General features: G+C 38.0%; 1 protein-coding gene across 1 annotated transcript in view; it reads left to right on the forward strand.

Annotated features, from left to right (window-relative positions):
- The first annotated feature begins 2,958 nt into the window (after positions 1 to 2,958).
- Positions 2,959 to 15,581, forward strand: part of Orc2 (origin recognition complex subunit 2) — a 60,281-nt gene continuing 47,658 nt past the window's right edge. Inside the window, exons 1-3 of the mRNA XM_083136448.1 lie at positions 2,959 to 3,102; positions 5,713 to 5,856; positions 14,094 to 14,342. Coding sequence (XP_082992574.1) covers positions 3,012 to 3,102; positions 5,713 to 5,856; positions 14,094 to 14,342 — 484 coding nt within the window. The 5' untranslated portion in view covers positions 2,959 to 3,011. The remainder of the gene's footprint in view (positions 3,103 to 5,712; positions 5,857 to 14,093; positions 14,343 to 15,581) is intronic.

Genomic DNA, 15,581 nt, shown 5'->3' on the forward strand with positions numbered 1-15,581 from the left:
CGCTTCGGTGTGAAAGTTGCCTTGGACCGAAGGACCCGTGTCGCTTTGGTGTGAAATCCTCGTCTCGTTTGTCGCGTGTCGCTTTGGTGTATTTATTTATTAATTTTATTTTACTTTTCTTTCCAAATTAATGTCATTTCGTGACTGCAAATCACTCCACAAATATAACTGTTTCCATCAATTCACGTACCGCCTTTCAAGACAAACAAATCTACATAATACATTCCAAAAACTAACAAAGCCGCATTACTTTCATAAGAAAATTAGCACCGACATTGATCGCACTGCCATCTATGTTTCTCATCCGTCTGGGGAACCAGTTTCTTGGGTCGTTTTCCACACTACGTTATTCAAGGCGCTGTACGGAAAGTAAATCACAGGACCGGTTTCCCCTACCTATGGTGACGTCTGGCCCCAGCCGGGATATGAAAGATATGTCATCCGGGGACCGGGAGTGGACATTTACTATTGAGCGACGTTAATAAGAAAATATATACACAACATGTTAACACTAAATTGTTTACGCATTCAAAGTTATGTGTATATATCTCGTATATATATTATATAAAATTATATAATATTATTTAAGTACATTATATAACAATTCATTCATCCGCCTCATAACAAACCAACAGCAAAAATTGTATAAATTGTATCTGAAATGTGAGAGCTCCTCTTCCTCCAAACAGTTGTTCATACATTAAAGACAAAACTGTTTAGCAGCAACGATGTAAATAGTTGGTCTTGCAATTTACAATGCATTACATAAAAGAACCGTATTGCGAGCGAAGCTCTCAAGAAAATGTTTAGTTCCAAATTTTTGCAAATTGAAAACAATATTCATTTAATAGGGCGCAAATAACACTTGTCTACAAAAACGAACTTTTTTATTTTACAAGAACAAAATTAACTGAATCTTAGAAATATTTTTAATGCTGATTGCGAATATATTTTTAGAGTTTTTCCATCAGGCAGTTTTTTTGTGTGACAGACGTATAAAGGTTTATGAAATCGGCACTAAACGTAATGTTATTCTGGCTTACCTAAAACATTCAAGATAATGATTTGCGGGCATATTTTACATTTGAGATATCTCTCTTCATAGTCTAGCAGTAGTAAGCCAGCATATAGGGACTCCATTTGCCTTGGTACCTTTTTTCCATTGCAGAAATGTGCTGGTGGAAACGCTCAGCATGCTCATCGCTGACAGCCCGAAGATTTTCTGGGACGGTGTCTAAGAAGTGAAAGTTTAAAGACTTGTTGCATCCAATAGCTTTGTATGAATTCACAGGTACATTCACTATATCACGAAAGGTTTCTGCTTTATGATAAAAGAGAAAAAATATATACAACATATTTGAACAACTACAACAGTTTCTAAAAAAAAGTTCGTTAGCCATTAGTGATCTTATTTTCAGTTTCGCATCACTGACATTGGAAAATTTAGATTTCAAGTGCATAAATATATTGAGTTTTTATGCATTGCTTTCAGAAAAATTTTCATGATTCCCGGTTTGATATGCAATGGAGGTAAATACATTTTTTTAGGATTCACTAAGGGGGTATTTGACACATTTTTAACTCTGAGCGCCACTGCTAGGCGATGTGTTATCTGCTTGGTCGGCGGCGAATTGTCCACTCTCCACTTCCCCTTCCTTCCCCTTCCACGCCAGAACATGCATAAACTTACTCAGACTTTACTTTCTGATTTCAGCATTAACACAACACTTATACATCTTGAAAAGAAACACTACATATAAGTTAAATACGGGTTAAAGCATCAGATGGCAGGCCATAAAGAACACTACAATTCGATCTCAAAAAGTAACTGTCACAGAAAAACTGTGCCTGATCTGATGGAAAAATTCTAATTACATATTTGAATTCAAGGTAAAGAAATACACCAAACCCGCCATTTAGTTTTCTTGTGAAAAAATCATGTTGACCAGTGTAATTTCACGGGGCGCCATGACATTATCTTTTACAATTTTATTTCTTTTAGTTCGTTCGGCTCCCAGGACCGACTCTCGCCGCCTCGTAACTACGGTTGTGAATTTGACGAGACTGTAAGAAAAGCCGATATTGCGAGCGAACCGAGCAAGAAAAGTTTACGAAATATATTTTTTATTTTTACAAATTTTATAATCGAGGGGGCAATTGCCCCTCTGTGCTTCCCTTGCATGTGCCCATGGCCGTCTGAAAGAAAAGAATGCAAGAAAACCGTGAAAATTAATTCCATCTTGAGTATCCTTTTATCCTGCTACTCTTAGATTCTGCTAGTCTTGCTTTTTTTACTTCTATGTTTGCCCCCCCCCCCCCATTGCCTCGAAGGTTGTGGGAGGGAATGGCATTGACTGCCCTACTCCCGTCGTTGCGCCACTGGTTACTTCCGAACTTTGAACAATAATATGAATGATCTTGTGTATCACCTTGCCCTTGAAACAATTGATTATAATCTCGAAGGCTTTATTTATATTTTATTTATTATTAAGACTGTGCCCGATTAGTGAGCCCTCTGCATCATCATAAAATGCATTTCTTAAAATAACACAGAGAATAAAATGGAATGAAGATAGCGATAGACAATTTTTGCCTACTATTTTCTTTGCCACTGGCTGTATAACTATTACCCCCCTCCCCCCAAACTACCCAATATCACACCAACCGTTGTGACAATCACGGTGTATAACACAAAGTTTCTGGAATTGATGTCCAGTATTGAAAGAACAAACTAACCACCAAGACAAGTAGAGAAAATAAAATCAACGTTTTGTTCACATTATTAAAATTGAGAATTGAAATACCAGTCGAGATGTTGAATATATCATATATAGCATTTTTGTTAGCAAATGTTGTCAAGTTTAACAGAACTTCCTTTCTTTGTCGGCTATGAAACATTATTCCGATGGTGGTTGAATCGTATCGCTGTTTCGTTCAGCAGACAACTAGAATCGCGCGCCAGAAAGCAAACAACACCGCAAATGGTAATAGAATAGTTTCGAGTAATAGCAATGAACAGAAAGGAAATTGTCGAGGTGAAGTTTATAGGAGACGATGATGTTGATGCGTTTATATCTTCAGAACGAGAGTTGGCTAGTGCAGGTATTGTTTGGTTAATTATGTATTAGTTTCGGATTTCGGAAGGTTGCAATACGGGAGTTAAGAGAGAGAAAGAGAGACCAATAACATGTCTATCGATAATGGATAACACAGGAAATTAATATATGTGTCATTATTTGGAAGTAACGAGCTCCTTATAGTGCAATTGCAAGTAACAGTTAATTTTTCGATGAAAGATAACTGTAACAAGTTGACTTTTCAAAATTAATAACTAACTCTGTTACTTTTGGCACTGATTGAAATGCACATTGTAATTTGTTTGTAAAATTGTCTCACGTTTGTTGTATTCAACCTGTACGAAAATGTTGCTACTAATAAGCTAATAATCAGCATCTATTTTAGGGCACGACAGGTTTAAATACTGGTAAATGTTTACTATACTTCGGACACCTATAACTTCTGAGTTTCGTCAATTTTTGACATTTGTACTTACCTATCTGCTTCGGGGATCATTTTTAACGTGTATTCACGTTTTTTGATCAATTTTTTTTTAAAAAAAGTGTTTTTGTAACTGAAGAACGTACGTTTCCGCAAATGGTTTGTGGGGCTATATGTCAATGGTTCGTGGGGCTAAGCGAGAATGGTGTGTGGGGCTATGCATATTTTTTTCGAAACCAATTTTTAACTATTGTGACCCTACCTAACCTAACCTAACCTTACCGGAAAAGGTTTGTGGGGCTATGTATGAATGGTTCGTGGGGCTATACGTCAGTGGTTGAATTTCCGCTATGAAACATTCCCACATCACACAAAACACCTTCCAGATGTTAGACAATACTACTGGAACTTATTACGGTAAGTAGTTTCTTCTGTAGAAATGAAGAAACTACTTACCGAAATAAGTTCCTGTAGTATTGTCTAACATCGGAAACATCCTGGAAACGGATTTCTTCAAATTTGAAAGTTTGGGGCAGGGAACTCCGGCCAATTTCTAACAAGCCTTTAACAGGGAGTCTATAGAGAAAGCCGGGTCCATGTTAGCGGTAGGGGGCGGTAGGTCAATTACCCCATGGACAGAACCCGGAATCAGTGGGAAATTGGGACTCCAAAATTTCAAATGAAAATAATTTTTTAGTTTAAATTTCCCACCAATTCCGGGATGGATAGCCCCAAAAACCATTCACGGAATGCTCCGCGAAGCAGATAGGTGGATACGAATGTCAAAAATTGACGAAACTAAGAAGTTATAGGTGTCCGAAGGATAGTAAACAATTACCGGCGCGGTGGTAGTGTCGTTGCATTGTAATCAAGGGGTCCTGGGTTCGATACCCGGTGGAGGCACATAGTGGTTCAGATCCCACTTTAAACTGTAGGTCCAGTCCCGATTAGCCTTTCTGTGTATAAAGTGGACTTAAAACATCAAATCAATCCAATTCATGATATTAGAACAGGAAAGTTTCCACATGCACAACTTAGGAGATGCCGAAAATAGATCAAAAGTTAGCCTCTCCACCTAGTGAAGCTAGGCCTTCCCGATGGCATAGTGGTAGTGTTGTCATCTTGTAATCAATGGATACCGGGATCGATATCCAGTGGAGGCACATTTTACTGTAGTTCAGATTTCTCTTTCAACTGTATGTCCAGTCCCAATTATGCCTACATGTGCATAAAGTGAAGCTAGTCGCACAGTTTGTTTTATCTACTTTTCTGTTGATATAAATAATAATAATAATCAGGGCTCGAAAAATCCCGGTCACCATGGCGACTAAAAATTTTACCCTGGCGACTGTGAGCTTTTGCTGTAATATTACCTTTTTATTAAGTTTGCATGTATGGAATTTTGAAGATTCTAAGTTCAAATTGCAGTACAGTGTAAGTTAGAAAATTGTTTTTTGTCAACGTGTGAACATTCCTTAGATAAAAAAGGTAAAGTGCTCCCCTGTGCTATGCACCTCGTCATGAAGGCGTATAGGGGGTGTGAGGTTAGGTCCCCACACTTTCTTGATCACGACCGAAGATAGGGGTGATGTGATCAGCACCATGCCCCCTGACCGCCTTAACCCCCAGAGTTTCCTCCAGGTACCCACTTTATACGACGCTGGGTGGGCACCGGAACCACTTGAACAGGTGGATAGAATCAGTAACAATTTCTTACACTTTGTCCCACAACCCCCCATTTCCAGCTTTCTCGCACGATTTAGCGATGTTTTGAATGTGGTGATTCTCTGCTTCTTATAGATTGCTTGATTTTGCTTTATTTTACTTCGCTTCTTGTGTCACTTTTGTCTAATTTGCAAAGATGGGGATGAGTGATGATGTGATGAAATTGACGAATGGACACTCACAAACATACATGTCCAGTTCGGGATTCAAACCCGGGACCTCTGGCGTAGTAGCACGATGTGCTAACCACTCTGCAACGGAGGCCGGCTCAGCTTCTTATAGTATGCACAATTGGTGGGTGGTTTCCTAGCGTCTGATTTTCAGAGCTGGCGCCTAGCTATGAAGAAGATTTTTCGAGCACTGATAATAATATACCTCGATTCACACTCCTTTAAACCTTTTGTATTGAAACAGATTGTTAATTTTCTGTTTTATGATTGCTAATTACATTTAAAGCAGCATATAATTGAAGTCAATAATTGTTTCCAGTTAAGAAAAAGAAGGATGTTTCTAGCAAAAAACGAGGGACCCGGATGAGAAACAACCAAGATGAAGAGGAGAAGATAGAAGCTGAAGAATTAGAGAGGGATGTGAATGATGACGCTACTCCAAAGATTCAAATGCTACCACAAGGTGAGTACTATTTATTGAATTTTTCTCTTAATTTTAAAATAAGAGTAAACTCAAGATCAGGGTTCGAAATTAATGGTTGCTCATTAACCTAATAGTAAAAAAAAACAACCAATAAAATGGAATTAGTAAAAATAGAAAATTGTGATTGCAAGCTGCGAATTGAAACATAATCATTTTTTTTTTGTTTAGTTCTTATCTATCGGTAACGGTTCCGATTGTTTTACGATTTCTCCTAGCACAAAGACTAATTATCGTAGAATTTTGGAAATCATTGTTACACGAAATTTGAACCTTCCTTAAAGTAATGAGCACTGTTTGGACTCAAAAAAAGTTATTTATGTTGAAGAAAACAACTTTAAAATTACCTTACACGCTTCTCATGGACAAGATATTCTCCGTCGACAAGCGACAGTAAATATCGTAGAAGGGTGGGAATGAATGTAGAAGTAAATCGGAACATTAGTAGAATGCATTTAGGGATTTTATGTTAATGCTAATAACCAAACCTAACCTGCCTAACCTAACCACGAAAGCATATATTGAACAAAACCTTAAGTAATCGCTAAAACTCCACAGTATGTGTTAACAGACATACATCGAAATTGAACCATGCAAAAATTACATTTGTAGCATGATGAAATTCCAATAAAACAAAAGGAACTTTGGCCTCATGGACATTGATCCACAAACATAGATTATTTGTTTTGAAGTGATTAATGAATGGGGAGTTTCATTTAAGATTAATAAGGCAAAGAATTTGCGATCCATGCAAAATAGCTGGGTACAATTGCTCTTAACACTGTTATGCTACATTACAGTGCTACAGTCTGTGCTGAGAAATAATGTTTTGCGTTTCAAGATATGCTACAAATAGAGCAGGATTGTAAAAATGCTGCCCAACACTTTTGCAGAGTATAACTATGATGGGAAGTTTAGAAATATACATTTATTTTGCAATCATTACATGGAAAACTTGTACGAGGTGTGATTGTAAGGTTTTTAAGACTGGGATTGTTATTTGCAAATGATAATACTTACAGGCTATTGTGATGAATCTCCTTCAAAGTTGTCCTCTCCTGATTGAACACACCGACTCTAATGGTGTTTCCACTTTTGGAAACATTTCAGGGAGTCCTCCTCCTGAGGGTGTTAAGATACGTCACAATATTTGTCTGTATATCTTCAATTGACTCAAACTGCTTCCCTTTAAACAGCAATTTCAATTTGGGAAAAGGTAGAATTCTGCTGGGGCTAGATCTGGAGAATAGGGGGTTGGAGAAGCAGTGGAATTTGGACAGAAATTTAGTGATTTGGAATGGACGATGGGCAGGTGCATTATTGTGATGCAGGATCTAGTTCTTGTCATGTCAGCGTGCTGGCCTTTTCTTCAGCACTTTTTCACGTAACCACTCGAGAACACTTTTGTAGTATTCATTGTTGACTGACTGGTCATATTCCTGGTGCACACTACTGGTACTATTGAAAAAAACTAGTAACATTGTCTTCACATGCAACCGATCATCTTTGACTGATTGTTGGCCATTTTTTCATTTACTATACGAGTTAGGAACACTTGCCCTACATGCACACGTATCCCGAGAGCTATTTCCAACAGTTCGTAGGTTTCCAAAGCTGATCTTCTGGTTTTCGAGCAAAAATTTACGCACACGCGTTGTTCCATTTTTCATCCATTGTTCTGCACACAAATAATAATCCACCGGCAACACACATGTCCGCACAAAACAGGCTGCAGCTCGAACTAAACAAAGATAGAGCCGTGACCTTTTCAGGATCCTTCAAGGTCAGAACAAGGTCTTTTCCTCACACACAACCCCCACAAAATCTAACCGGTTAACAGTGATGGCTCCTGTCTTAAGAACTTTTCAATGACACCTCGTATTTTGTAATTAAATTATAGCTGCTTTAGTTTTCTGTTTGATTGATTTGGTGTTTTAAGTTCACTTTATGCACAGTAAGGCTAATCGGGACTCGACCTACAGTTTAAAGTGGGATCTGAACCACTATGTGGGGCCTCCCTGATGGGCAAGTGGTAGCGTCGTCGCCTTGTAATGAAGGGGTCCCGGGTTCGATACCTGGTGGAGGCACATAGTGGTTCGGATTCCACTTTAAACTGTAGGTCCAGTCCTGATTAGCCTTACTGTGCACAAAGTGGACTTAAAACATCAACTCAAACCAAACCGAACCACTATGTGTCTCCACTGGGAATCGAACGCAGGACCCTTTAATTACAAGGTGGCGATGCTACCACTGTGCCATCGGGGAGGATCCAGTTTTCTAATTATATCATATGTGAACATATGAATATTTGAAGGTAAAACTGTGGTAGATTCGTAAAGGTATAGTTACGATAAAATACTTACATAACAGCATCATCCTTAGCCGTTTCCTGCCTCTGGCTGGGTCGGCATGAAGTAAAGGCACTCCATTTTTTCCTGGTCTTCCACCACTCCTCTCTTTCCATGGACACATTGGTTTCTCCCTTGGCCTTATTCCCACTCATTGTGCATGGTAAGCTTACTGGTAGTATTTCTGCATCCATCCTCTTCATGTGTCCGAAACCATCTCATCTGTGCCTGATCTGTCCTGCCCTTAAGCTTCACCACACCCACTGTCTGTCGGATCTCAACAACAGGTATAAATATTCTGAACAACGTTAATTTATTTATTTATATAACAAAGAACTCGAAATACAGCATTAGCCATTTTACATAGGAATGTACTAACAATAGAAAATAAGGAACAACAAAGAATAGCACATAAACTGAAATTGCATGTGATAAAGTGAGTTACATATTTTTACATAATAGTCTTTTAAAGCATGCTTGACTTTCAATAATGTCTATTTGGCTTGCTAAATTGTTGTATTGGCTGGATAGTAGAGAACACTCGAAAGTGAATTTCCGTAACAAAGCAATTGCTTCTGATGTCCCTCCTGGCTACTTTTGGTAGGAATATTTGGGCTGCCAGTTTATGTCTCGTAAGGAGTGTGGAATTTAACATTTTCAGAAGGATGGGCTTTTGCACGTGTTTCGTGGATGGAGTTCGGTGGGTGATGCTCAAGGGCCAGGAAGAAATTTACAGTGGAATTTAGTCGATCTAAATTTGTATAGCATGCCACGAGCCAGATTAATACAATGGCATAACAGTTGTACAACTTGTGGGCTGCTATGCTTTGAACTCTTACTAGCAAGCCCAGCCAACTCTACCTCCCGACCTATGTTTTCACAACCCTCGACTAATATGCCCGGCAGTGAGCATGAACATCGCACACAGTGCAAATATGCCTTGAATTCAAATTTGCTTTTCTGAAAACCTAGTAATCTATTTTCCTCCGCTTATAGGTCAAAAGGTGTATCCTACTACAGTTCCCACCAAGAAATGATCTCTTATTTAAATCAGGCAATTTTGCAGATCATCTGGAATTTACGTGCATTTTGGTGTCTGCAAGAGAAACAGTTGCAAAATGAACAAGCAGTTCACTTCCACTTCTGGATTCAGTTCTTATGATTCCACTCCCAAAAAAGATTCAGTTCAGAAACTTGTTTCTCTCGTTCTTATGATTCTCAGTGTTGTGCCAAATTATAGTTCCTTCGAATTTCTGTAATAAATTTTCACTTTTATAATTCACTAATTTTAGAAAGAATATCATAGTAAAACTTGCAGTCCAGATATCTGATTGATAACTAAAGTACATTGACAATATCATGATTATCAGAAAGGTTGGTGAAGATGAGGTTATTGTCTATTATTTTATAGATCTTAGTCTTGTTGGCATTTCCTATAGAATTCCTAAATGCAACAAAAAAAATCTCCGGATGCTGTGTACTTATAAATGTAAGCAAAAAAGCAGCATTTTCTACAACCCCATAAATCTGCTAGAAAATGTAAAATTGTGTGTGGTTTATGAACTTTTTCTGTTGTTTTTATATTGTGGAGATCTGTTATGGTGAAATAATGTACCTCTGTTACCTTAGCCTGAAGGCTAGATGCACGTGAGTATATCCCCCGACACATTTGATGCCGATTGCAATTTTACATTTTATTCTTCGAATTTTCACGTGTTTTTGTGCGTGTAGAATGAAATTTGCTAAAAAAAAATTGTCAAAGTGAATATTCATAACAATTAATGGATTATATATTTATTTGAAAAACACAAGGTTTAAATTTACTCTGATTTCCTCGCGATTGATTTCGCCATCCATTTGGTGGCTTCGTCAGGCATGTACTGTCTTGCTGCGGCCGACGTGGTTCCTTCTTCCGCTTGTGCTCATGGAAGAGAAGAAGAAGGTAAACAATATGACTGCTCCGCATGCATTACGGTCAATAATGGCAAGTATTACATAAAAGCTCGCCCTTAATACTCCTATCAAACAATTAATTTCTGTGCAGTTTCCCTTCTCATTTTTACTTTAACTTTTGTGAAGTGAACATTCTAATAACTTGGTTAAGTGGGATTCTAAGCCGGACCCTGTGGCTGAGTGGTTAACACATTGCGCTGCAACGCCAGGGGTCTCGGGTTCGAATCCTGCTTGGGCATGGTTGTTTGTGAATGTCCATCAATTTCATCACTCATCCCCATCTTCACAAATTAGCCAAGAGGCACAAAACTCGAAGTAAAATAAAATCAATCAATCAATCAAGTGGGATTCTAAGTGTGATGTTTAGCTAAAATATAGTTAACATTCTTACACACATCTTTAAATACAAGAATTCCCTATTGATTTGGTGTGAAAAATTTTGGTTCTTGGTCTGGAAAAGTCAGTAAATATTAATTTTTAAAAGTTTGTATACACCCTGACAGAACAAAGCCTGCATTTTTCTTATTGAGTGGAAGCACTCACGTGATGGCTGCCAAGGTCTATTAAGTGGTACCAGCATAAACCTTTTGAGATATCTAAAAACTGATGGGTGAAGCTTCTATGATATTTCGATGTCATTCCACATTTCCATGACATAGTGGTTAGCACATTACTACGACACCCCAGAGGCTAGATAAATCTCAAAGCCCCCAAAAGTTACAAGAAACCCCTAATCCAAACCCCTTCCTTCCCAAACCAAACAAACATCAAGTTTTCCTCTCTCTCTTTGTTTCTTGCCCGTCCCTCAGTAGCTCTAGGAGCACAAGCTGGAGGGTTACAGTTCTAAAGGGACATGCTAACTTTCAATTAGATTATATTCTCCCTCGGATAACTAAAAAGAATATTTTGGGTGGACTTTATAATTTCAAAGATGACACACAATTTTGAGAACACCCTGTTTATTCCAAAGATGCGATTGAATGGGGCGAGCACCTTTCTCCCACTTCCCAAAGTTAGGATATTCAAAATTAATCCAGAGAAATTCCCAAAACTATAATTTTTACAAATTTAGTTAAACTGCCCCTTGTAGGTTATGCAAATGGTGAAGCTTTCCTGCCTTTATTCATTTCTGACCATTCAAGCCCAGGATATTCATGAGGATTCCTCACTGCAAAGAACTCACAAATTAGTACATATAAATCATCAACTGGAAAACATCACGGGTTGTAACAAGTGAATTATGCACTCGAGTGTACAGAATACTATTGTTTATTATTATCCAACTTAAGCAAAAAGGAACAAGTGAAAAAATTATGCTTAAATATGTACACTGGCATACTCCGAATAAAGCAAAATAACCAGTTTGTTACCCTGACATGTACTCCAGAATATTATGCTCTTGAGTGTACATTGTACCACCAGTCACGTGACATTATACCCAAGTGTTATTTTATTTCAAATTGAAAGAACTTGATTTAAAGAAATTAATTGAAAAGCAATTGCATTTGTTTACATTAAAAATAATGTTATGGTGCTCTGCTGAATTTCTTACCTTAATTTTAATTCAATGCTAACTCAGCTATTACAACAGCACTCAGATTTGTGCTATATAGAACACAATAGTTAGTGCAAAATTTCTCTCCCAATGTTATTGAGATCATGCATGGAAGCACTTCACAAATGCTTAGGCAAACCACAGATCATTTTTATGTTCAAATATGCATTAATAAATGCCTCCAGGGGTTATTTACATATCCAGTCCTATTTACTTTATGAACCCCAAGAAAACCTGTTAATTTTCAATCTGCACAAGTGATATTGCGAAGCAACAAATTCACTCGTTTACGTTAGGTTGCAAAATCAAAGCATACAAGAATCTGCGTGACACGAACATTCAAACGTGCAGAAGCAACCTTTATTCAAAAATGTCAATTATTTCTTCACTAAAACAACCCATATGTATCTTTTAACTCGTTTTGAGCAATGTGCACCTTCGTAACACACAGGAGTTTGTGTTATTTTGATAAGAACACTCGAAAATCACCTTTTATTAAAGATGGCGGCATCACCCATTTTGTTCTTTTCTATTATTTTTTCTGCAGCGCTACATCTGTAAGCAACAACTGAATTGCACCAAGTTCACTCGAAATTCCGTATCAATTAGTGGTAATGAAATTTCAACTTATTGCGTTTCTTCAGGGTGCCATTCTGCACCGATTTTCCAGAAGGAAAACTCTCACTTTCCTGGCCTGTTACTTTGCATGGCAACCAGAATCCCAGGTTCAAATTTTTCTCTTGAGAACCCGGTGTCGAAGACCTGCTTCCTCGATTCTTTGTAGATGATACTTAACTCTTCAAGTACCCGTCAAACTGAATAATCATTTATTCTTCGGACGATGCAAAAGTTCCGGCAAACGTGCAAGATTAGTGTCTGCACTTTCAATGCCCCATCAGGCATCCATTGACCTAATTCCCACTACTCCCCCGCATTCTTTGTTCTTGCTCCATCAGCTGATTCGCTCGGGAGACAGCTAGTGTTGTTTACGCGAAACTTTCAGCCCTTAACAATAGTAGTCTGTATGCTGAGGACATCTACCGATGATCATGTAAACTACTTGGACATGAAAGCTCGTGAAATATTTACGCCACATTGACATAATACATTCGTTTTATGTAAACATTGTTATTTGATTTGACAAAAGGTATTATGGCGATCTCTCGTCATAACATCGTGCTACAACGCAAGAGGTCCCGGGTTCGAATCTTTCCCTAGGCATGGATGTTTGTGAATGTCCGTTCATCATATCATCACTCATCCCCATTTTCGCAAATTAGCCAAAAGTGGCGCAAGAAGCGAAGTAAAATATAGGAAATCAATCAATCACATTGTCTCTAATTATTTACTGTGTAATATTGCCACCATTCCATAACTTGACTATTTTATTCTCTCTGATATTGGGCAGTTTTTGGATGAATATGGTGCTGTTGAAAATTTTTGACCTTGTGTCAACTCTTTCATCAAAATGATGCAGAAATTGTGTGCGACGTCGGAATTCATTTGTGAGGGTTGATTCCGTTTAAATGAAGGCATTGGTATCCGTGGGTATGTCTTCACAGTAGTATCATTAGTGGTGTGTGATCAATCATACTTGCAAAACAAAAGTGGAGAAATATTTTTAATGAATTCTGAGATTAATTTTATAGTATGGATTTTAAAGCATTTTTGTGTATGCACTGTTAGCACTTAACTGCACACTGACTTTTCAGCAAATGCTTGCAGATTGTATGTGTAGTCACATTCATTGTAGTAGCGCTAATTAAAATTGTACTTACTTATTAACTGACATTCATATATTGCCTGTATGATAATTTGATATGTGTTCAAATCACCAATGCAGGCATCTGAATCAAATTAACGTAATTCCCTGATGTGATAGAAATTTGTTATTCAAATGCAGAACACTTATGTTGACAAAGAATCAGTACTGTTGTTTATGAAGTTCGAAAGAGGTCCGAAGACGTTATAGCACATCGTGCCATGATGTCAGGGGTCCCGGGTTCAAATCACAGCCTGGGCATGGATGTTTGTGAGTGTCCATTCATCAATTTCATCATGTCATCACTCATCCCCATCTTCGCAAATTAGCCAAAAGTGGCACAAAAAGCGAAGTAAAATAAAGTAAATCAATCAATCAAAGAGAAACCAAATATCACCAGAATAATCAAATAAAACATTGCTAATAGGATGCCTCAAGGCTCGTGTAGCACTCAAAACCTGTATATTCGAACATTAATCTGAGTCACAGTATTCAAACATTAACCTGAGTCACGTTACAAGAGTGGGAAAAACTGTAACATGTATGTCACGCCGTGGCGTTTAAGTGTTGAAGTTAGAGTTTGAATATTCTCTCTTTTCAGTCCTCCTCGAAGACATCAGCATCCAAGGGAGCGCTATTTATGGCTTCAGGACACCAAAGAGGAAAGGGCAGATGGCTAGAAAAGCAGCCGAATCCGCTCAGAAGTCAGGAGCTGATGGAAATGATCCAGCATCCTCCATGAACGAGGAAAGAACCCCAAAGTCAAAGACTCCAAGATCCTCTAAGAAGAAGTTGCAGACAGACACGCCTTGCAAGACACCTTACAGTCTGCGAAAAAGGATTAAAAAGAGTAAGCAAACTTTAAATATCTTTGCCCCTGTAGCTGAAGTCATAGTGTGACAGTAAGAATTAGTATTTCTGTTCTTTCCAGAGTGTCGACCAGTATGGAAATCCTGGCAAAGTTAGGGCATCTGCTTTTTCTGGAAAAATGTGTACGGTTTTTGTTATAGTGCAGTAAAAGTAGGATTTTGAATTTCAGAAATTAAAAAAATGGGACAGCAAGAAATTTTAAGTTCATTCTGGATAAACTATACTTCAGTTTGACATACTGAGTATTGCCAGTAGTTGGAGTAGAAATTGTTTGTTAAATACTTGAAAGAAAAAGGATCATATTTTGAACTCTTTATCATGCATAAATCTACTTTAATAAGTGTCTATTGCCATTTACTGCTTTCTTGTTTCATTTTTTTAGGGGTGTTTGGTAGATAGTTATCTCAAGTAATATGTTACTAACAGTGGCATGCAGTGACATTTAACCTTGGGGAAGCAGCCTCAGAAACATTAAGACACTCAACCTTCAAAACGATCTCTAATAAGTAGTCTTTCCACTGTCTTCGCAAACACATGTCATTTCTTGATAAAAATGTCCTTTACTTTTAATATTTGCCAAAGATTATTCAAAGAATCACGCTCAGGCATAAAATGTTATTGTTCTAATAGTTTTGCATCTTAACTGTGCTCGAAATCTTTTAAAATATCATTTGTTGATTTGCCTCAATGCCGGTAATGACATTGGAACAAAATAAATCACTGTACATAGATACTTAACCGCATGGTTTGCAACACTATGGTAGCTACATCAGCAGGCCTTCCTGATGGCACTGCGATTGAATTTCGGCTCCTGCTGATTGGGGGTAAAGGTATCGTGCATAGAAGCTGGCCTGTTATTGGATAGTTCATGGTCACAGAGTCCCGTTTTCAGTTCTTGCTTCCCCTGAGTCTGGAGTGTTGGGTGAAATAATCAGATGTTTATCAAATCGCCACAAGATGGTGCTAAGTGTTGCCAATTCGAAAACGAGCTGACTGGGAGTACTACAAGTTCACTCTCTGAGATGGTTAAAAATAATTATAGAAAAAATTAACTGAAAATAAAATATTTTGCAACTCAAATTATGTGCGCCAGCACTGCTCGCCTTGCTGTACTACTGTACAAATGCTACTGTAATTGTTAGGGCTGAACCGATACTGATACTCTCACCCGATACCCACCGATACTGATACCAATACTTGAAGGTCCCGGGTTTGAATC

The sequence above is a fragment of the Lepisma saccharinum genome, chromosome 15 (genome assembly GCF_977018435.1).
Source record: "Lepisma saccharinum chromosome 15, izLepSacc3.1, whole genome shotgun sequence".
NCBI lineage: Eukaryota > Metazoa > Arthropoda > Insecta > Zygentoma > Lepismatidae > Lepisma > Lepisma saccharinum.